The sequence below is a fragment of the Taudactylus pleione genome, unplaced genomic scaffold, assembly GCF_031769625.1.
Source record: "Taudactylus pleione unplaced genomic scaffold, aTauple2 ptg000604l, whole genome shotgun sequence".
Classification (NCBI taxonomy): domain Eukaryota; kingdom Metazoa; phylum Chordata; class Amphibia; order Anura; family Myobatrachidae; genus Taudactylus; species Taudactylus pleione.
The window spans coordinates 1,142,501-1,166,973 of record NW_028285006.1 but is presented as its reverse complement, the minus strand read 5'-3'; the positions used below and the strand labels follow the sequence as shown (position 1 = coordinate 1,166,973).

The window sequence follows — 24,473 nt, the reverse complement described above, 5'->3', positions numbered from 1 at the left end:
TATAAATTTGGTGGTCAACATGATAGATTGTAATAAAATTGTAAATACAAAAAGTTGTACATTTGGTGGTTAACACAACTTTTTGTACACCAATACCAGTGGACTGTATGAGCCCTGATGGAGATAGGGGATGTCATCCAAAAAAGCTATCGAGTAAACAAAACAAATTCTAATGACAAACAGCCATTAAAATATTCTCCATATTAGCTCTGTAGAGGAGATAAAATACATACTTGTCCTAATATGCTTCATGTCATAATACTCTAATATAGGAACATAATAATCCAAACACCACTTTGGCACATACTTCTTGGAATGAACTCAGTGCAAACTACACTGAGAAGTACGGAGCCTAAGTACATGAAGAAACTGCAATCTACTGTACTGTCCACAGCAATATCCACATTTGTACCAACATTACTGATAAAATTACTACACAATAAGCTAAATATACTACACAACAGAGGAGATGTATCAAAATTCTAAAGAGGACAAATGGAGGGGGTCACTCATTGGCAACTAATCAGATTCTATATACCATTTATTTAGCACATTCCGTAAAATGATAGCTAGGATGAGATTGTTTGCTATGGGCAACACCTCCACTTGTCCCATATAGAAGGTTAAATACATCTCCCCATTGTACAGCAATGGCTTCACATGCATGTGGTCTACTGGCCAGAAGAAGGCATATATCTCTGACGTTCCAGCCCACCAGATAAAAGTGTAAGGTTGCACGGTTATCTGTATAGAGGGTTATGGAGAAAAGTTCAGCTATTATGAAATACTAGGAGGATAAGAAATTAGGGTGTGCACATAATGTGCTATTAATAGGAATCAATGAACCCTATTAGTTACCTCTGTTCACCTTAGAGTTAAATAAGAAATGCTCACATACAGCAGGGGGAATTTTGTTGGACACTGTATATCTGTCTGACATGTAAAAAAAAAAAAAAGTATAATTCATCTTTTTTCAATTAAACTACTAGTTAAATCAGATAAAAGAAGCGCTATATGAACTAAAGTAAAATACAATAAAATAAAGTGTGAATGGATAATGTACCAGCAGAGGTGAGACAAACAAACAACACTCAATACATACAATGTCACAATAGATGTTTAAAGCGCTTTCTGTGAAGGGTTAATAGTCCTGGAAATCAGTGGTACCCGTGACTGCGCGGCGGTATAGACAGGGTGTTTGTACTATCCCTACCTTTCCCTATGTTCCTCCGTGCGGGGTTAGCTTGGTCCGGGATGCTGCTGTCCAGTCAGCTGTTCGTCTGCTCCGTTCACCGTTAGTGGAGTACACGGTGCGTCGGGGCAGCGTCCTTCTGTAGTGTTCCTGTGACCGTCTGTAAGCCGACCACCGCTTTCCTGTGGAGTTCAGTTACCGCGCTCACTGGCTGGTGACGTCAATCGGGTTGTGGACACCAACGCGTTTCATCCTTTCGGACTTTGTCAAGGTGCTTCAGGATTGCACTTCTCCTTTTAACCTGTTGTTAGCATGCTGATTGGCTGGTGTGTTATGTCAATCAAACAAGCCTTCTAGCTAGATATGGGAAAAAGGGGGCTGAATTATTGCCAAGTGTGCACATCCTTGGATGTGTGTATGCTATAAAATATCTTTATTTAATGCAAATATTAAAAATTGTAAGAATGCTGGTTAAAAATAAATGGTAGTTTTATAATAAAAGTCTTTGAAATAAAATATTCTCCTTAACAAACACATTTATGTTACTTTGTCAGTAGAATGTTTCTTGTTAATACACCTCATGCTGGATTGTGTCAAATGTTGCAAAATAGTGGGACAATGTTTTGAATGAGTAAAATATAGGGTTTTAAATAAAAATAACAAAATTAAAGTGAAACAAATATAAAATTATATATATATATATATATATATATAAATAGGAATAATGCTGTTCACTCTATACATATAAGATTACATGAGATTTTGGTCATAGTCTCAGAAATGCTCCTAAGTCGAAGTCTATATTGAGTCCTTTTGGATGTAATGTTCCAATTTTATAGATCCATTCTGTTTCGGACCTTGAGATTTTTTCCAAATACTGACCACCTCGCCAATCTTTCATTATTTTCTTGATTGCCATGAACTTCATTCCTTTAGGATTTTTCTGGTGGTGTGTCAAAAAATGGTTAGACACACAGTGTGTTGTTACCCCTTTCTGTATATTATAAATATGTTCCCCAATTCTTGTTTTAAACTTCCTGATTGTGCGGCCCACATACTGGAGTCCGCATGGACATTCCAGTAGGTAAACCACACCTTCCGTGTGGCAGCTCAAACTTTGCTTGATGGTGAATTTCTTATTATTGGTGTTAGAGCAAAATTCTACAATAGATTTCATAGACTTGCTTCCTGTTTCTTTGCATGCTTTGCAGTTTAGACAGTGGCTGAACCCTCTCTGATTTTGTACAGAATCATGTCTGTTTTGAGGTATACAGCTTCCTGTAAGCAGATTTTGCAGTGTTTGTGCTTTTTTATATACAATTTTAGGCTTAGTTGTTATTATACTTTTTAGTTCTGGATCAAGTTCTAATACGTGCCTGTGTTTCTTCAAACTTGTTTCTAGTCTTTTGGTGTAGCTGTTATATTGCGTAATGAACAGAGTTTTAGATAGACTTAGTTCTTTTTCTTTTTTATATGATAGCAGGTCTTCCCTTCTGAGTTTTTCTACTTTTTTAAAACCGTCATTGATATTTTTCTCTGAGTAGTTTCTTTCCAGAAATCTTTTTTTGAGGAAATTGCTTTGTTCTTTAAAGGTTTCGTTATCCGTACAGTTCCTTTTAATTCTTTGAAACTGTCCTCCTGGGATGTTGCCAATCCATTTAGGATGGTGGTTGCTGGAGGACAGGAGATAATTATTACAATCCACTTTCTTGAAGAATGTTCGTGTCTGGAGTGTGTTACTCTTTATATAAATTTCCAGGTCCAAAAACTGGATAACATTTTTGCTGTAATTGTGGGTGAATACTAGGTTCAGTGAATTGTTAATAATATAAGTCAGGAACTCCATAAGTAATGGTTCTTCTCCCTCCCAGATGAAGATAATGTCATCTATGAATCTTTTCCAAATTATTAAATGTTTTGAAAAGGGATTGTTGTTCCATATATGATCATCCTCCCACTTTGCAACAAAAAGATTTGCATAGCTTGGTGCAAATCGACTGCCCATTGTGGTTCCGGTCACTTGTTTAAAGAATTGGTCCTGGTACCAAAAGTAGTTATGGTCCAATATGAATTCCATACTACTCATTAGAAAATTTATTTGCTGATTCGGAAGGTTTGACATGCAGTTTAAATAATGATATGTATGTGCGCAACCATCATCTATTGTGACATTGTATGTATTGAGTGTTGTTTGTCTGTCTCACCTCTGCTGGTACATTATCCATTCACACTTTATTTTATTGTATTTTACTTTAGTTCATATAGCGCTTCTTTTATCTGATTTAACTGTTAATTGGCCAGGTGTCTGACCATTTAAGAAAGCTGCTAATTATAACCACATCCAGGAGCGCATGATCATCATTTAATCTAATCAATTAAACTACTAGGTCAGAGGTTCCCAAATGCAGTCCTCAAGGCTCCCCAACAGTCCAGGTTTTAGAGACATCCATGGATGAGCACAGGTGATTGACTGAGATACTAATTAAGTCACCTGTGCTCCGCCATGGATCACTCTAAAACCTGGACTTTTGAGGAGCCTTGAGGAGCACGTTTGGGAACCTCTGTACTAGGTGATCATGAGGATTATATTAGAACATATATAAACATTTACAACATAGTGGATACATACAGGTGTTTGAATAAAGGTGAAGATCAGATGTCAATTTAGGACCCATAAACTGTCCATATTCTGCGCTACAGGTTCCATGTCATTACAACTCACCTACAAGTGCTCTTTATAGTGTTACAGCCCAGCAGGACCCCAGTTCAAATTAAGTACGTTTTAGCGAAACAATGTTGTAATAAATAGCTAATTTAATTCAGTCCCCTCAATAAACCACGTGTGACGTAAAGTTAAGTCCTTGATTATCTTGTCTTCTATCTCCACCCCTAGGCGCTCTTCTTCATCCGACACGGAAAGCTTAGCCTCTTCAGTGCTGGTCACAACCACTACATAGGACCTCCTTGTGTCAAGGATGTTTGCTACTACAACCTGATGGCGGTAGATGGCCAAAGCTTTCCGAGCCCTCTCAATTAAAATCTCTGGATCGGTTTCCAGTTTAAAAGAAATAACAAAAGCTTTGGGAGCCCAATCTTTCACCAACGGAGAAAGCATTTTAGGAACCATCTTCATTGTAATCTGAAAAATCAAAAAGATGTGCTCATTAGTACACAAACATATTTTAATTGAGTGATTGTATTATTCAAAAAATACCTGGATGCTGGCTGTAGTTTGGTATGAACTAGAATTCCCTAAATGTTAAATACAATTCCTAACAATTTATAATTACACATAATATGCTTGAACTGGTAAACTATTGCACATAACAATGGATATGGAACCATGCTAGTTACATCCTTTAGTATGGTGTGGAGATTATGCAGCATACAAATCCTAGAGTTGATACTAATTAGATTAATTAGTAAGACAATAATGTAGTTTTATGTACTCAGTGTTCTCCCCAGGCTCATCACCCGGCAGAAACAGCCTACCGCCCGCTACTTTCCCCCCCCACCCACCCGCCCCAATGCACCACATTCCCGATCACCCTCAATGTGTCCTTGTTGCCACGGATAAGAATGCCAGATGCGACGCCGAGCTGCACCGACGTCACGTTCTTCACATTGGAGGCTTCGTGTCTGCCAGCAATAAAGACATGTTAGTGAAGGTTCCAGGTGACGGGACATGGCGCATTGGGGCGGGGGGAGGTGCCGGGCAGGTGACGCGACATTGGGTCAGGGGAGAGTGCTGAGCAGGGGATGTGACATTGGGGCAGTGGGTAGTTGTCCATCACAGTGCAGGGGCATGTGAGGCTGGAGGGCAAAGATCCCTCCTCCTGTATAAAAGTTCAGGTGGGAACAGTCACCTGAACTGCTTAAAGAGAGTGTGCAAGTGGGGCCAGTATCTGTAGAGCTGTATAAAAAATATATTCTGTGTAGTCTGCAAGTGGGGACAGTATCTGGGCCTCTAAGAAGAAGAGAATCAATATATAAATTGTTATTTCAAGTTTAAATCATTATAAGGTCAGGATTTAAAACATTTTATTATTGCGAAGCACCCCCACCCAGCTAGAAAAAAATTCTGGGGAGAACACTGTGTACTGTATGTTAGAGAGAAGCGCTCGACGCAGCTTCTGGTCCTTGTCCCCAGAGCCAGTGGGCACTAGGACCTGGTGCAGCTCTCCCCAGAAGTATGGCCTCCGACAAGTGTTAATGCGCATCTTTCTCCTGTGGCGTCCTGCATGGATGGACGTGCCCCCGAGTATGCCATGCTGTCTGAAGCCACAAGACTCCCAAACTCCACTGTTACCACCACATAGCATAGCAAGCACCCCGCTGGAACTACTGTATGCTCAAAGCACCCAGCACTGTACATGACGCACTACAACTCCCAGCATACCCCATATGCACACCAGCTGCGCAATTACCGCACTCAGCACATTAGTCAAACTCTGCCCAGAACACTAATGTACCCAGTACCAACATGAACAACCCAGACTGCCAACGCGCACAGACACAGAGTAGTGAAGTTGATACCGAGAATACAGACTACAACGACACGTGCTAAGAGGATCTGAGTACGGTGAATACCTTATTCGCCTGTATGAAAATGTACAATGCAGGGACCAGCAAGAGCTTTGCAAAATTAGCAGGTTCAGAGAATTATGTCACATGGAAATTTGCCATGGAAATGCAATTAAAGCAGGAAAGACTATGGAAGGTTACTAGCAATACTGGTGATAAGCCAAGCCCAGATGATGTGTATAGAGCCATGGGGACAATAGGCTTAGCTGTGGAGCAGCATGTATAATCCATTCACGGAAACACAGCTGCACATGATATGTAGGTGACTTTACAGACATTTTATGAAGACAAAGGCCTAATGAGACTAATATACTCAAGGCATACTTTATATTCTACAAAGCTTAGTGCATGCAGGAACATGAATGAATATATAGATAGTGTTGTCTATCACTCAGCAATTTAGTTCAGTAAGTCTCCTAATAGACGATGAGTACTTTGCAATGGTGATGGTACAAAACCTTATGCCAGATTATAACATCTTAGTAGTAGCTTTAGAGTATAGTGTTACAAAGCTATCAACAGAGATTGTATGGGCCAAGCAACTACATTTAACTGCAAACCCGCATACCTGTCGAAACTAATACTGGGAAGTACGGATGTTTGAAATGTCATAATTTGGGACATAAACCCTTAAGGCACACATCCACTAGGCGATTTGAATGATAATGATATAGTTATCGTTCATGAATCGGCCACATCCCGCTGGTCGTTTCCGACATCAATCATCGGCCGAACATGCTGAACAATCTGACGATAACGTCAGATTGAGCATGTTAGGGGATGATTGATTTGCCTACATCAGTGTAGGCACACCACAGACTGTCAAATGACCGCACGATTACAATGTCGTTTTTTGGTCTGCTAGTGGATGTGTGCCTTTAGAGTGCAGGCTGAGTGAACTAAGTGGGACATCATTACAGAAGAGTGTCAGCACTGAATGTAGCAGACAGCCACCACAAGGACTGCTGGTAAATGGACTCAGGAGCCAAAAGACACTTTAGCTGCAATGTGAGTTAGTCCAAGTTATTAAAACCATGCAAGTCAGTGAATATCAGGGGAATAGGAGACAAAGTCATATATGCAGCAATAGTCGTGTCAGTTACTGTACACTTAAGAATTAAAGACAAAACCGTTAATACAGACATAGACGATGTCCAATTCGCAAAGGGTCAGTGTGTTGTGTACAACCAAAGAGGGACTGTAATTGCGACAGAAACATACTATCAACACCTATACATCCTGAAACCAAAATGTGTTGTGCAAGGACTGCTTCTGACTCCAACCATTCAATGGAGCTAAGGCACATAAGACTTGGTCACCTGGAGTGCGACAATGTACAATGACTTCTAGATGGCATGGGGATGGGAATGTTGATGAACAATCCTAAAAACATGAAAGTTTTACAAAGGGCAAGCAAGCAAATTACACAAGCGATGTAGTGGTTCACAAGACCACTTCAGCTACAACAGATTTGTCTTCCAGCACTAAGCTTTATGGTAGGTCCAAGCATATTGTTCTTACACACCATTTCATTAGAGAGTTGGTAGATAATGCCTCAGTTTCATGTGACTACCGAAAACAATGTAGCAGACGTGTTAACCACAGGCCCACATTCTTATGCCTTAAATATTTTCTTGCAGGAATACAGACAAGAGCGCATTTTAATGTTGATATATTTTATCATGTTATGTGGTCTAACACCATCTTTTTTTCAGAATGGCAAAAGTCCAGGAATGATGATGTACGTCCATGCAAGATGACGTTTTGCCTCTTTCTGAGTTCCGTTTTTTTGGAGGAAAAAATCCGAACTCAACGTGCAAACTCGAACCTATCCGAGCCTGCACATCCCTAATAAATAAATATATATATATATATATATATATATATATATATATATATATATATACATATACACACACACAGGTTGAGTCTCCCATATCCAAAATGCTTGGGACCAGGGTTATTTTGGATATCGGAATATTCCGTATTTTGGAATAATTGCATACCATATTAAAATGTCTTACGTATAGGGCCCAAATCTAAACACTGAATGCATTTATGTGTTATATACACCTTATACACACAGCCTGAAGGTAATTTTATACAATATTTTTAATAATTTTGTGGCTCTAACAAAGTTTGTGTACATACATGAAATTTATTTATGTGTCATATAGACCTTATACACACAGCCTATAGGTCAATTTATACTTTATTTTTAATAATTTTGTGCCTTAAACAAAGTTTGTGTTCATCAAACCATCAAATATCAAAGTTTTCACTATCTCAGTCATGCTAAAAATATTCCGTATTTCGGAATATTCCGTATTTCGGAATATATGGATATGGGATACTCAACCTGTATATAGATAGAGATAGATAGATATATATATATATATATATATATACATACATATATACATACATACACACACACACGACGCACGGTGCAGCACTCATGGCACAGTCAAAGCAAAAAATTAGCGGGACCACAAGCTGGTTTTCAACGTTTCAATATATTAATTCATATTGTCATCAGGAAAAAGTAAATGTATAAAAAGAGAAAGTGAATGCCGGTGTGCAGGAGGGGACTGCTCACCCGCCCTGCATACTGACGTCAGTATGCAGCGCGGCAGCAGGGCGAGTGAGCAGTCCCCCCCTGCACACCGGCATTCACAAGGTGGGCTACGGTATAAAAGGCATGTTGTTTGTTCATTACTTTTTCCTGATGAGAATATGAATTAATATATTGAAAAGTTGAAAACCAGCTTGTGGTCCCGCTAATTTTTTGCTGTGACTGTGCCACGAGTGCTGCACCTTGCGTCCTGTATACACATGTATTTGTGAGTGCACCGAAGCTGCTTGTGAGTGGGGAGTGCCAGACCCACGATGTATATGTATGAGTAGACACCAGCGGAGTGAGTACTCACGTCAGGTCAGCCCCTGAATATTACTGAGATTGTCCATCTACTTGGATGCATTAGTGCTGTTCTTTTGGAACATTGCATTTGTTCTTAAGGCACATTTTCTCTTTTTTATACTCACTATTGGATTTTACTGCACTTGCGGATATTTGTGATTTCTTTTTTCTACATACATTGGAACTACAATATCACTGTGACAAAGATTATTACCCTATTTCAATCATCTATAAACTGGCATGTTGTTATAGCTAGTCAGAACATTTATTTGCATTTCTTATCCTTTATCTATTTTTTCTTTTTTGTATCATTATGGCTGATCTAATAGAAGATAATGAGGATGCAGTCAGCCATTTATTTACATTTTCCCATTGGAGACACGCATATCTATTCAGAATCAGAAGTGGAGTCTATCCTATATTCTAAAGGCATGAATGATGAAGCAGAATCAACTGCACCTGATGTAATTTATAGAGATCTTCGTATGAAGAAAAAGGAGGTGGAGGTGGATTTCTATCTCCATGTCTCTCCTTAAGTGACTATTACAAATTTAAGAAAATCCCGCGGGGTTTTAGGGTACGTAATTGCCTTACAATAGGACGCTTTGATCCACACTTTTGTAAACGCTGGATAGGAATATTGTATAAATGTTCCTTTGACCTTATGGTCATTGTAATAGAACAGTCAAAGGAATTACAAGTTATTAAAGGACAATATTTCTTCTTTTGAACAAATTAATATACCTATTTTGTCGGCTGACAAAGATAATGACTGGCTGGACAGACTTAAAAACCAGATCTCTACATACAACAGAGCTTATTTCCCTCAAAAAAGAAAAATTAAAGTAGAAGCGGATTACGAGAAGCACACAGTATACCGCTGGCTAACTGGTAATTCCCAGCAGGAACCTAGACGCTTTTTTTTTTTTTTTGGAGAAATAGTCGAACCCATTTCCAACATCAAATGCATCTGGAGACAGATTCATCTCAGGATTACCTCAGCTCTAATAGTGAGGTGGAAAAATCAAATACAGCATCAGCCCCTTTAGGTTCTCGTACCATGGCAAACAAATCTGGAATCAAAGAAAACAAAAAAGGAGGTTTACCAGAAGGGGGCAGCAACAAAAGAGGCAAAGGGTGACCCGGACGTCCACCTCTATCAAGAAAGACCTAATCTACAACTTGTCCTCTTATGATTTATCAGATGGAGAACACAGTCTATTGAGCAAGGGGATATCATTTATCCCCACGGTCCCTTTTGATGATTTTACTTGGAATATCGAAAAAGCTGAATTGGCAAGGAAGCTAAGGCTGAAAGAATTTAATAAAAAATTTAAATGCACCCCCCCAAACATCCCTGTTCAACTTAAGAAATTTGGTAAGCGCTCTAGTTTTGATCGAAATTCTAACAATCCTAGCATCAGAACTTTTATGCGACTATTGGATCAACAAGTAAAGGACTGCAATCCTTTAAATCTTCCCATCCTAATTTGTCACCACAGGAACGTCAAGCCTTGAAAATGCTATCTCAAATTGACAGTCTTACGATTCAACCTGTGGACAAAGGAGGGGCAGTGGTCTTATAAGACACACAGGATTATCATATTGAAATTATGCGACAGCTTTTAGATTCTACAGTATATAAGAAATTAACAGGTAATCTGTCCACAACATGTAAAAAATCTTTAGTGGAAATACTCAAAATGGCTCGTGATGCCGGAGTTATCAACGATCAACTTCGGGATATTCTACTCCCCGATTTCCCATTGGTGCCTGTGTTTTACACAGTACCAAAGATCCATAAAGGCTTGGACCTCCACCAGGCAGACCGATTGTGTCTGCAAAAGATTCACTTTTCCAACCTGTTGCCATTTTTCTGGATGCATTGTTACAGCCATTGATTCAAAAAGAGAATACCTTTCTATTGGACACGACTAGTTTTCTAAAGAAATTGCAGAATCTTGGGAATATTCCATCTAACAGTTGGCTAGTGACTATTGATGTTACTAATTTATATACATCTATTCCGCATTACTTTGGTGTAAGAGCGGTCAAGGAGTTCTTAGCAATATAATTATTTCAATTTTAGTGGAATCAAAGTCACTCTTTTTTTCTGTTTGATTTATTATTGAATAACAATTTTTTTTCTTTATCAGAATTAATTTTTTCTCCAGATCAGAGGCTGTGCCACGGGAAGTTTCATGGCACCAGTCTATGCTAATATATTCATGTTTTCTGTTGAGACAAGTTTATTTTTTGCTGATTCTTTGATTTCTTGTAATATTGTTTTATTTACACGCTACATCGATGATTTATTTAAAATTTGGCATGGAGGATATTTCTATACTTATTAAACTGCTAGAGAATCACAATGTGACAGATTGCCCCATAAAATTTACATTGGCATTTAGCCAACAAACCATCAATTTTTTGTTATGTAAATGTATCTATAAAGAATGATGAACTGCATACTACAGTCTTCACTAAAGTAACAGATAGAAACACGTTACTAAAAGCTCAAAGCAGTCATCCAAAATCATTAATTAATGGTCTTCCGTACTCCCAAATAGTTCGGATTTTCCGCATCAATAGTGATTTCAACTTGGCAGTACATCAGTTTGATCTTCTTATAGGTACATTTTTGGAGAGGGGTTATTGTAAGAAAGAACTTTTGATTTGTAAAGATAAAGTATTAGCCTTGAATAGGGATGACTTACTGCAGAGCAGCAAGGTGAACAAGTACCCTTTATGCAAGTTCCCATGGGTTAATAGATTTAACATTGCGTCACCCATAATTAATAGTTATGACAAAAGTTTATGGCCAATTCTTCAAGGGTATGAATTACTTGGGGTTCAAGATCAACAACTGATGCCCTGTTATTCCAGAGGTCGTAATCTCAAGGATATTCTAGTTAGAACTAATTCTTGCAACAAGAACAAATTACTACTTTTCTTACCAATAAGCGGCTAGGATGTTTTAAATGTACGTGCGTGACCTGCCAGTTTTTATTGACAGGTGACTCCTTTAAACATCCTCACACAGGCGAAGAATACAAAATACGACACTATTTCAGTTGTAATTCTTCTTTCGTTGTCTACCAAATTATATGCCCTTACGGGCTATATTACATTGGAAAGAAGGAACTAAAATGTAAGGAGTGCATTGCTACATCATCAGGCGGCCATACGTGCAGCTTTAATAGCTAAAAATAGTGATCAACCAGTCGCGAGACATTTTTGTGAATGTAACCATCCACTCAGTAGTTTACGGTACAGGATGATTGACTGTACCCCTCCCTCCATTAGAGGGAGTAATCGTGGTCAAAGGCTTTTGCAGTGTGAAGCCAGATGGATTCATCGCTTAGATGTTATCCACCCCAGGGGTCTCAATGACAATATTTCATTTTCTAGCTTTAGATAGGGTTTTTGTTATCTTGTAAAATTAGATAGTTACTAGATATTTTGTCTAAGTCTTTGTAATGTATCTTTTTAGTGTAGTAATCATGATATTTCTTTATTGCATTGTCACTTTCTTTTGTTACATGGTATGTTATTTATTATATGCTCATTTCTATATGTAAATGGTGAAGATAGTTTGAGATCCTATTGCATTTCCGCATTGTTATTAGGTGTTACCATGGTGATGGCATTCCTTGAGTACTCATGTGACTAAACGTCTGTTGTTGATGACGTCAGTATGCAGCAGGACGGGTGAGCAGACCCCTCCTGCACACCAGCATTCACGAGGTGGGCTACCTGCCAGTTTTTATTGACAGGTGACTCCTTTAAATATCCTCACACAGGCAAAGTATACAAAATACGACACTATTTCAATTGTAATAGCAGTGGCTACTTAGATTAAGTCTAAAGACGAAACACGTTGGGAGTGACCAGACCTTGCCTCTTGAACTGATGATACACCTACCTCTAATCATTCCACTCAGATAAACGGCTATTTATATATTTCTTAGAAAGGAATTTCTCCCCTTTTTAAATATATGGAATGTTGACAGCAGCAGATACCTTCTCTAATTTTATCTATTTGTTTTAATCCTTTGATAAAGTGTTATTAATTGTATTTATATTTTATTTTCACTTTATTATTATATTATTTTTTACTTCTCATTTACATGTCTCCAAATAAATTATTTATATATATATTTATATGCACCAGCACTTTATTTCTTTGAATTATACCGTGGGTCCATATGTTTGACCATAGTATTTGATCTGTGTTACACCGACACTATTAGTGCACCTTAGCATACTTGTCGCTCTGCAGTCAACCCATTTTCCATATGTCTTGCAATACTTTTACCAGTATTTTCTATTGACATTGAGAGCTGACGCCCACAGATATTGGGCTTTAGTTGCTAGATTTTATTGATTATTAAGTTACACACAATCCACTATATTAGTATTGGTGCCGTACCCACTCACTTTCTATAAAATATTATATATATATATATATATACACACATATATATACATACATACATACACACACACACACACACACATAGTCAGGTGCATAAATATTGGGACATTGACAGAATTTTCATATTTTGGCCTCTATTCACCACCACAATGGCTTTGAAATGAAACAAACAAGATGTGCTTTAACGGCAGACTTTCAGATTTAATTTGAGGGTAATTACATCCAAATCAGGTGAACGGTGTAGAAATTACAACGGTTTCTATATGTGCCTCCCACTTTTTAAAGGGGCCAAAAGTAATGGGACTATCATCTCAAAAGCTATTTCATTGACAGGTGTGAGCTATTCCCTCGTTATTTCATTATCAATTAAGCAGGTAAAAGGTCTGGAGTTGATTCTAGGTGTGACATTTGCATTTGGAATCAGTTGCTGTCGACTCTCAATATGAGATCCAAAGAGCTGTCACTATCAGTGAAGCAAGCCATCATTAGGCTGAAAAATCAAAACAAACCCATCAGAGAGATAGCAAAAACATTAGGTGTGGCCAAATCAACTGTTTGGAACATTCTTAAAAAGAAAGAACGCACCGGAGAGCTCAGCAACACCAAAAGACCCGGAAGACCACAGAAAACAACTGTGGTGGATGACAGAAGAATTATTTCCCTGGTGAAGAAAAACCCATTCACAATAGTTGGACAAATCAAGAACACTCCAGGAGGTAGGTGTATATGTGTCAAAGTCAACAATCAAGAGAAGACTTCACAAGAGTGAATATAGAGGGTTCACCACAAGATGTAAACCATTGGTGAGCCTCAAAAACAGGAAGACCAGATTAGAGTTTGCCAAACAACATCTAAAAAAAAGCCATTACAGTTCTGGAACAACATCCTATGGACAGATGAGACAAAGATCAACTTGTACCAGAGTGATGGGAAGAGAAGAGTATGGAGAAGGAAAGGAACTGCTCATGATCCAAAACATACCACCTCATCAGTGAAGCATGGTGGTGGTAGGGTCATGGCGTGTGCACGTATGCCTGCCAATGGAACTGGTTCCCTTGTATTTATTGATGATGTGACTGCTGACAAAAGCAGCAGAATGAATTCTGAAGTGTTTTGGGCAATATTATATGCTCATATTCAGTCAAATGCTTCAGAACTCATTGGACGGCGCTTCACAGTGCAGATGGACAATGACCCGAAGCATATTGCAAAAGCAACCAAAAAGTTTTTTAAGGCTAAAAAGTGGAATGTTATGCAATGGCCAAGTCAATCCCCTGACCTGAATCCGATTGAGCATGCATTTCACTTGATGAAGACAAAACTGAAGGGAAAATGCCCCAAGAACAAGCAGGAACTGAAGACATTTGCAGTAGAGGCCTGGCAGAGCATCACCAGGGATGAAACCCAGCGTCTGGTGAGGTCTATGCGTTCCAGACTTCAGCCTGTAATTGCCTGCAAAGGATTTGCAACAAAGTATTAAAAAGTGAAAGTTAGATTTAGGATTGTTTAGTTTGTCCCATTACTTTTGGCTCCTTAAAAAGTGGGAGGCACATATAGAAACCGTTGTAATTCCTACACCGTTCACCTGATTTGGATATAATTACCCTCAAATTAAATCTGAAAGTCTGCAGTTAAAGCATATCTTGTTTGTTTCATTTCAAAGCCATTGTGGTGGTGAATAGAGGCCAAAATATGAAAATTCTGTCAATGTCCCAATATTTATGCACCTGACATACACACATTATATATATATATATATATATATATATAGAAATAACACCACATCTTGCAATGGTGTAACGGGGATTTATAAAGACAAAACAAGGTTTTAATATAGTTTAAATAAAATTTAAAAAAACCATGAACTCATTTTGAGGGGATCAGTTTACAACTGAGAATTGTCCAAACCCTTTAGTCTTCGCCCACGAAGCATATTACATGACAAGTAAATAAATGTAGTTTATCTGTTTCTAGGTATTATTTTAAATAATTCAACAATTATATTCTGTGGGCGGAATTCAATTGACTTCGCGGCCCGCATCTAAAGTGACAGGAGATCGCGGGCAGCTATTCAATTATGCCAGAATTTCACACTGATCGTGCCCATAGACGTCAGGTTTAGCCGCGTAAAGCAGCTAAACCCGACCAAAGTGTTGGGCGCAATCGCGAAAAGTGATGTTTGGGCGCCCAAACATGTCACTTTTTGCACATTTCAGCTCTCATCCCCCTGGGGCTGCGAGCTGAAATGTAGCGCTGGCAGCTGATCGTGCCTGACAGGAGCAAGAATAGAATAGCTCCGTCGGGCGCGATAGGGGCTGGAGAGAATTGAATTCCGCCCAGAATGTCAATATGTTATCACTGTATTTATTGCATTGTGACCACCTGTAAAGGACCACTGGAGGACTGTATCTTGTGTTCTGGCATCTCTGATGCTGGGATGTAGAAGTCCGACACTGCTGCCGCCAGGTAAAATAACGCATTTGACCCTGCAATGAAAGAAATTGACGTACATAGTTATTGAATAAAATAGAAAAGAAGCACCATAACATGGCATATTCCATTATTGGTAGAAGAGTATCTAGCTATCCACTTGCCATTCAGAGTTGCATTTCAAATCTACAATTTTTAAAACTATACCACTAGGTGACTCCTGGCTATACATCACTACCTAGTGGGTTGAGGGCTCGAGCAGCAGCCAGCAGCAGATGAAGGTAGTCAGACAGTGTGTTGAATTCTACAGGCAGCAGTAGGCCTGTCTCCTTCATACTGTGGTAGTCCTGTAACACCTGCACTATCCCGGGCAGCTGGCTCTGTGCGGCCTCAACTCGATGATCCGTCCCCCGCGGAGAGCTGGAGGGGAGGAGCCGCAACACATCCAGCCAGTTAACTGCGGAGTAGCGGCGGCTATACGGGTACATGGAGCGGTGCCTGTGTAAGAAGATCACCGCGTAGCCGGCTTGCAGGAAGTACTCCGCGGAGGCTGCTCCGCGGCGGCCGCTGCTGAAGTTATCCAGGAAGCGCACAGTGCGGGACTCTAGCGGGACCTTGGTGCCCCCGGAGGTGATTAGCACAACGCGGCGCCCCTCAGAACTGTGACCCCGGGCAAACGCCTCCATTGCCCCTGCTGCTTCCTCCACATCGGCCTGCGGGAGCGCAAAGTCCTGGCGGAGCTGGTCTGCCTGGTTGGGCGCCGCCATGGTGACCGACTAAAGTTCGACTATAGATTGAAATGACACTTGGAGGAGTCAGTACACTGCGATTTTGAGCCAGTGTTGTTCCCTGTGGCAACGGAAGTACTTGACGCCATCTTTGATTTGGGCGAGTTCCCGTAACCGTTTCACTGCCACAAGTGAAAGATGATGTCCGCAGAATTACATGTTCTCTACAAAGCTCGCAGTCTCGCTATTCCCACCGTGTTCAGTAGCCTCTGAGCCATTTACTCCCTGGGAAAGGTATGTATCCCCTTCAGTAGCCGTACCTGGAAGTGACGTACACTGAGGGCGGCAGTGCAGTTCTCAGGGCGAGACGCATGTTACTAACGTCCCATGGCAACAACTCTCAGCGTCCGTAGCAACGGAGCTCCAGGATCCTGAATGTGACACACTGAATCCTGCTCACCCCCATGGCGATCGTTAACCCGCTCTCTAACCCCAAAGGGTTGAAACTGCTATGTGAGCTTTGCCGCAGCCCTGCCTATATCCAGTGCCCTGGCTGCAAGGTCACTTACTACTGGTAAATATTGCAGTGTGTGCACTGGATGCAGCCACTATACCTAAAGTCATATGTCTACACATTACCTGTAATTGCAAAAAAAAAGTTGTGTGTAGTAACATGTTCTCTACTGTTACAAGCACGGCTAAGTTCTAGGCTAGCTCTATGAGCATAGATAGTGAGGTGATTTTTTTGTGGACACAGATGTGCCAGATGTGTCTGATTATGTTGAGAGTGTATGAGTCAGTATAGCACAGTGTATGGTTGCTGGGGAACATTGTGAAGGTCACATCGCTTGTCTGTCAGTTACGTTGAACTCATGATCTCATTCTGTAGAATGCAGAACAGTGATTGTCCAGATTATTTTCTATGTTCTAAACCTGAAATTTACACTGGGGGAGCCAATATGTTGAATGTCGATGCAATATTAATATGTTACAATAGTGGATTATGTTGTACAATATGGGCCTTATTTTAAGGGATATAGGTTAAAGGTAGTGCAAAGTTTAAACTTCGTGGATACAATTAGGTCTAAAGGTGCGTACACACATAACGATTTTTTGAACTATTTAACTATTAGTGTTCAGTGTAGCTCCGGCGGCAGGCAGGGCGCCGGAGCTAGAGAGGGCAACCTTGTGTGCGCGGCGAAGGCGCGCGCGCCCGAAAAGGGTGTGTGTCTATAAGACGCATCCCCTTTTCGTAATACTTGGGGGCGTGCCCGGCACTTACAGACGCGCCAGGCAGCCCCCAAGCGCTGCAGACAGGGAGAATAGATGCCGGGCGCATGCGCCCGGCATCTATTCTACGGCGGTGACCGGGTCACCGTATATTTCTCCACCCGTGGGACACTGCGTCCCGCGGGTGAAGACGGCACCTGCAGGCTGTAAGGGCAGGGCGCTCTTTGCCCTCCTTCTGGAGCGCAGGGTGCTTTTTGCCCTGCAGAAGGAGGGCAGGGCGCCGCGCTCCGCTAAAACAGCCTAGCTGGAACGCTAAACTATAACGACGTCGTTATCATTAAATCGTTGGTAAAATCGTTCATCTTTTTAAGCTGAACTATGAACGATAATCGTTCATGCGCGTTCACGTTTGTAGTTTGTAGTTCATCGTCCATTCTGACTGTCCAACAAACGATTTTCGTTCTGAAAATCGTTCATGTTGTGCAGAATGAACGATAAACGATGAACGATTTACATTCACTGTATGCATGATTAAAAAATCGTTCATCGTTTTTGAAAAACGTTCATTATTTTAGTAACCAACGATTTTTAAAGTGAAAATCTGAACGAAAATCTGAACAAAAATCGTTGGTTACTAACATCGTTGTGTGTGTATGCACCTTTAGGGTTGTCTGTTTGATAGTTTTTCACTCAGTTTTTTTGGCATCATTTTGTCTTCAAAACAAAACTAAAAAACAGTAAAAAGATTTATTTGGCCAGTGAAAATGAGACATCCCAAACTTCATATTGTATTCCGCAGCAGATTACAATCTACTTCTTTCATTTGTACAGTACATAGTCAGTTCTATCTCATTAGTAAACGGCAGTACAAACATGTTATATCTCTACTTTAGATTTACTGGGATTACACATTTTTCTGGAAATACATATTTTTCCACTGCCTAATTATTTTACGTTTAGCATATGTTCCTATAGTATATACAGGCAGCTTTCATGTGTCACATTGTGTTTTTGCTGTGCGATTAATGTGCTACAGATGGATCGGAATGGCTATACATTATGTTTTACTTTGATTGTAAGCTTGAAGCAGAGCCTTCTTCCCATATTTTAAATGAACTAGCATTGTTTAGTTGCATAAAAGTAAACATTTAAAACAGATAAAGACATTTTCATTCTTGTACCACAGTTTTTAATGGCATATGTTTGCATGTATGTATGTATGTATATATAGGTTTATTTATATGACACCACAGTATGTACACAGGGCCTGATTCAGTAAGGATCGCTATTCTGCTAATACACACGCAACGCAGTTGCTAATATCAGCTGTGATATGCAAATATTGCATTCGCATTGCGATCGCAGCCTAACATAAGGACGCCCACTTCCCCTTACTCACATCAGTATACAGTATACTTTAGCAACATAGCGAAATAATCGGTAACATAGGACCCATACACACAGATAAGGCAGGTCAGACCTCCCTCACGATTTGCTAACTTCAGCGCACGCTATGAGCCCTCAGGCTGCGTATGACATTGCAGTGGATAATTTATGCACGTCCATGCAACGGCGTTGAAATGCACTGGTACGCCTGCGTTCTGCCAACCACCCCCTGACCGTTACCACCCACAAACGACACTTCCTGTCAGTCACTGCGATGGGCCTGCGTAGCCACTGTGATCGCAGTCCCGATCGCAATGGTTAGTTCTGCAATGCATACACATGCGCAGTACCCAACAATCGGCCGATTGTGTGCATATTAGCACCTGCGATCCTTGCTGAATCAGGCCCACAGTGCCTTACAGCATAAATGCTTCATTTGGAAGGATAGCAACTTTAAAGGTAAGAATACATTAGGAAATAGGCTTCTGCCCTGAAGAGCTTGCAATTTAACATGACAACACTAGATGACAACCTAAATTATAGTATAGTACTTCATACATTTTTTTGGAACTGCGTATGTTTGGGTCTTCTATGGTGTTTGGCCTGATTCTGAGTTGGGAATAAAGCAAGAATCAGCATGTAACTTTGCACCTGGGTAAAACCATGTTGCACCACAGGTAGGGCAGATTTAAAATGTGCAGAGAGATTTAGATGTAAGAGCGGCGTGTCAAAACCAAAATCTAAATTGCAATGTAAAAAAAAAAAAAGCTATCCAACATTTGTGGGCTTACATGCAAAAGCAGCCAGAACTTACCCTGCTTTCAAAAAATGTATGCGTTTTCACACCTTGCATTGTTACATGGTTTGTCCAGGTACACAGTTACTTGCTCTTTCTTGATTTATTCCCAACTCAGAATCAGGCCCATAGTCTGATATCTTATAACATCATTCTTACCAACTCTCACGGAATTTGCAGGAGGCTTCAGATTTTTCGGGTAGCTCCACTCACCCCCAGAAGAGTGGCCAGATCTCCTGCATCCCAGCTATTTACCAGTGAAGTGGTCAGAATGGGGGAGAAAATTATTAGGAATTGTGAAACGTAAGGAGGGGGCGGGGCTATAATTATGAGAAACCGCATAATTTTGCACCGCCCCTTTCCATAGACCCGCAAATCCCTGGGGCAGGGCCTATTGACGTAAGAGCCCGCCCCTCAAAGTAGCAAGCTACATCTCCTATCCGGGTTTCTCCTGGAGAGGAGATAGAAAAAGTCGGTAAGTATGGATAAAATGTCTGTCTTTGTACTGCTCCTGTTATTTGTGAAGCACAGTGTAAATAGTGTGCACTATCCATACATGAATATTAAGGCAAATGATATAACCCTGAATTGCTAATTCACTAGTGACCTGGATCACCAGCATGCTGACTGGACCAGTATTCATGAAAAGATTTGCCAGCTACTGATTCCAGTGCGTGCGACTGTTCCTTTCTTAAACTCTGCAGAAGAGAGAACACATTCTGTGGAGCAGTTATTGCAGAGAAAGGTATGAAAATGAGTCATATGAAGAGCTTCCATGTACCCTGGGGCAGTTTCTCACCCTGCAAATCTGTCACTTGAAGTTATTCTATCTCATGATACAGCACATGTACATTACTGAAATGAATGACAATAGACTTATAAACCTTTTAGCAATAAGTATAGCTATAACTCAGATTGAAACATGGGGAACTTTTTTGGGGCTGAGAAAATATGTCTTATTGGGATCTCCATTATTTGTATGGGTGTCCTATACATGAGGAGTTTGTCTTTCATTTATGAACAACTTTTATTTCTAGGTCCCTAGAACAGGCAGCATTTTAAAACACTTCTGTTCTAAATAATTCCTTTATTTTCTATAGTGCACACATACTATGCCACACAAATATAAGGCCAAATTACAAGGATCCAGTCATTTAGACACCTGGTTGGAGATGGCATTACACAAACACACTAATATGGGTAAATACATGGCCTGATATTATTTTCTGCCTGATCTGATCAAATCAAAGGTTAATTGTTCAGAGGAATTTGAGTGGGCATGAGATTGTGCATTTGTAGGTTCGTTTATTTGGGGGCTAGTACTGCAATTGCAGGACATTGCCCTGGTTAGTGTGCACCCGTGGTAGGGAAATAACATTATAAGGTCTTTAGGGCCAGGTACTTATATGACTGATTAGATTCTCTGAACAGAATAGCGCCAATCCCAGCCAATCGGTTTCCTGCATTGTCTCATTAAATATTGCCAGGCAAGCTTTCACAAGAGACATTAGCTAATGAGTTAGAATTTTCCAATATATAACAAAATCCATTTCCCTCTACAGAAACACTTAATTGAACTGACCACAAAGGAAGCTCAGAGACTTCTATACGAAGGGCGCCATATAGATGTGATCCCAGCAGCTACACATGCCTTATCTTTCAGTATTGATGTATATGGGCTGACATCTGTGGAGTTAGTGCTAGTATACCTCATGCTAGCTGAAGCCAACATTGGTAAGAGTTAGCAATTCATGGAAGCAATGTCTGAGAACTATAATAATGAGTCTTTCACAAGAGTAGATCGTATGACTCAGGCTAGATATCTGTGTATCATAAGAGTTCAGATCCTGTTTCAGTACTGGTTGTGCAGACATTCAGACTCTCAAACATGACTCCTTTAACCCAGTACAAAATGCTGTGCTCCTAAACATGATGTTGCAAAGGGGGTGTGGGAGGGGGGGGGCGATAGGCCAGACCTGAAACTGCAGTCAGAAGATTAAGGATTCTGATTGGTCACTTTATAGTGGCAAGCAAAGACCAAGGCAAAATGGCTGCATGCAGCAGACCTTTACCACATACAGTGCCTTGCAAAAGTATACACCCCCTTTGCATTTTTCAGGTTTTGTTGCCTCACAACCTGGAATTAAAATGGATTGTTTGGAGGTGTGCATCAATTCATTCACAGAACATGCCTACAACTGTGAAGTTTTGTTTTTTTTATATTGTGAATCAAACAACATTTAGGACAACGTAACAGAAAACTTCAGCATGCATAACTATTCACCCCCCTAAAGTCAGTACTTTGTCGAGCCACCTTTTGCGGCAATTACAGCTGCAAGTCACTTTGGATAAGTCTATGAGCTTGCCACATCTTGCCCCTGGGATTTTTGCCCATTCCTCAAGGCAAAACTGCTCCAGCTCCTTCATGTTGGATGGTTTCTGCATGTGAACAGCATTCTTCAAGTCTGACTACAGATTCTCAATTGGATTGAGATCTGGGCTTTGACTAGGCCATTCCAACACATTTAAATGTTTCCCCTTAAACCACTTAATTGTTGCTTTAGCAGTATGCTTTGGGTCATTGTCCTGCTGGAAGCTGAACCTCCGTCCCAGTCTCAAATCACAGGCAGACTGAAACAGGTTTTGCTCAAGAATATCCCTGTATTTAGCACCATCCATCTTTCCCTCGACTCAAATTAGTTTCCCAGTCCCTGCTGCTGAAAAACATTCCCACAGCATGATGCTGGCACGATCAAGTTTTACTGCGGGATGGTGTTCTTGGGGTGATGGGATGTGTTGGGTTTGCGCCAGACATAGCGTTTTCCTTGGGGGCCGAAAAGTTAAATTTTAGTCTCATCTGACCAGAGCACCTTCCTCCATACATTTGGGGAGTCGCCCACATGCCTTTTGGCAAACTCAAATCGTGTCTTCTTATTTTTATCACCTTGTAATGGTTTTTTTCTGGCCACTCTTCCATAAAACCCAGCTCTATGGAGTGTACGGTTATTGTGGTCACATGCACAGATACACCAGTCTCTGCTGTGGAACTCTGCAGCTCCTTCAGGGTTACCTTTGGTCTCTGTGCTGCCTCTCTGATTAATGCCCTCCTTGCCCGGTCTGTGAGTTTTGGTGGGCGGCCCTCTCTTTTCAGGTTTGTTGTGGTACCATGTTTTTTCCATTTGATGATGATGGATTTGATGGTGCTCCGGGGGATCATCAAAGATTTGGATATTTTTTTATAACCCAACCCAGAATTGTACTTCTCAACAACTTTGTCTTCATGGTATGATGCCTCTTGCTTAGTGGTGTTGGGCCTTTCATTTCACTAATTATGTGACTTCTGAAAGTAATTGGTTGGACCAGAACTTTTGAGGGGCTTCATAGCAAAGGGGGTGATTACATATGCACATGTCAATTTTGTGAATTTTATTTATAAAGATTCTTTTTTATATATACTATATTTTTCTCATTTCACTTCACCAAATTAGACTATTTTGTAGAGATCCATCACATAAAATTCAGATAAAAAAAAAAAATTACAGGTTGTAATGTAACAAAAAAGGTAAAAAGCCAAGGGAGTGAATACTTTTGCAAGGCACTGTAACTGTCCCAACTTGCTCTTTGATTGAGGTCCATTATGTTAATTTATCAAAATGTTAGGGCTCTCATCACTGTCAAATGAAAACCTGGGATAATCATGTGAGTGGCGGTTTGCATAAGTCATAAAATCTACCCCATACTAACTTTTAGGTAAAAGGTGAAATAGTTCTAAGAACCTGTTCATAAAGGATCCTGTTACTTTAGAGATTTTGAATGACAGGAAGTATTGTGAGTTAAAAAAAATTGAGTTTGGAAAAAGGGAACTATCCTAGAAAAATTGGGACACTATGGGGGGTATTCAGTTGGCGACAAAAATCCCTGCGGGACGGGGAAAGGCTGTCCCAATTTAGGCAGGACAGTCACGTGGGCTTTTAATGCTGCCGTGAACTGGATAGAAGATTGGGAGGTATGCCCCGATCATTGCTGCTCTGCACAGTTACGCTCTCTTCTTGTGTGCACATTTTGTATCTGGTGGAAGGGGTCATGTTGGAGGGTCTAAAAATGGACAGCACAGCATCTGTGGGACCATAAAATAAGATTAGCAAAGCACTGCTAGTGGAAATGCAGAGGAATATCAATAATTTGTTTAACTAATGTTTATGTTATTTTCTAATCTATTTAAATGTATTTTCATGTCAGATAAACTTCTATAGCACTATTTTTTAATTCTTATGAATATATTGGACCTTATTCAGAGCTGTATGCAAATGTAATGGTAAAACGTGGCCAGAGGACAAAGTCACATTTTATGATGTATCCTTAGTTCGCTGCAGATGTGAAATGTGAACAATTCTGCATAGGTAGAAAATGCGCCTCCTTCCCCATGCAAGTGACATTAGTAGATGCTACTGGGGTACGATAGAAGGTGTGGCTTGGCTGCGTCAACAAAAGAGTGTCAAAATCACAGTACACAATACAGTAAATTGGTGGAGAGTGCAGATAATAGGTATAGTTCTATTGGAGCATGCAAGATACTAATTGAACAAGTTACAAACTTAATTAGTGTTACTTGTGAAAACAAAACAGAAACAAACAACTTAACATATGTGCAGCTTTCCTCTCCCAAACAGAGTAATAATTATACTTTTCTTTTTTTAAAACAAATATTCAGTACACTTTAATCTTGCTGTTAAACCACAGTTGTAGCAGTTATTCCTGCAAGTCATGTT

The 24,473-nt window shown here is 40.2% G+C and overlaps 2 protein-coding genes across 4 annotated transcripts in view; one reads left to right on the top strand and one right to left on the bottom strand.

The window, feature by feature from the left end:
• Positions 1 to 3,717: 3,717 nt before the first annotated feature.
• Positions 3,718 to 16,601, bottom strand: PPCS (phosphopantothenoylcysteine synthetase). Its single transcript, XM_088453971.1, has 3 exons — positions 15,803 to 16,601; positions 15,517 to 15,620; positions 3,718 to 4,331 (listed from the first exon to the last, which is right to left on the bottom strand). The coding sequence occupies exons 1-3, from the start codon at positions 16,329 to 16,331 to the stop codon at positions 4,002 to 4,004; spliced, it is 963 nt and encodes a 320-aa protein (XP_088310097.1). The 5' UTR covers positions 16,332 to 16,601; the 3' UTR covers positions 3,718 to 4,001.
• ZMYND12 (zinc finger MYND-type containing 12) overlaps positions 16,084 to 24,473 on the top strand; it is an 88,205-nt gene continuing 79,815 nt past the window's right edge. For 2 of the 3 annotated variants that reach the window (XM_088453970.1, XM_088453969.1), the window contains exons 1-3: positions 16,084 to 16,866; positions 20,308 to 20,449; positions 21,267 to 21,438. In XM_088453970.1, coding sequence (XP_088310096.1) covers positions 16,757 to 16,866; positions 20,308 to 20,449; positions 21,267 to 21,438 — 424 coding nt within the window. In that variant the 5' untranslated portion in view covers positions 16,084 to 16,756. The remainder of the gene's footprint in view (positions 16,867 to 20,307; positions 20,450 to 21,266; positions 21,439 to 24,473) is intronic. The other variant, XM_088453967.1, reaches the window with a different exon arrangement.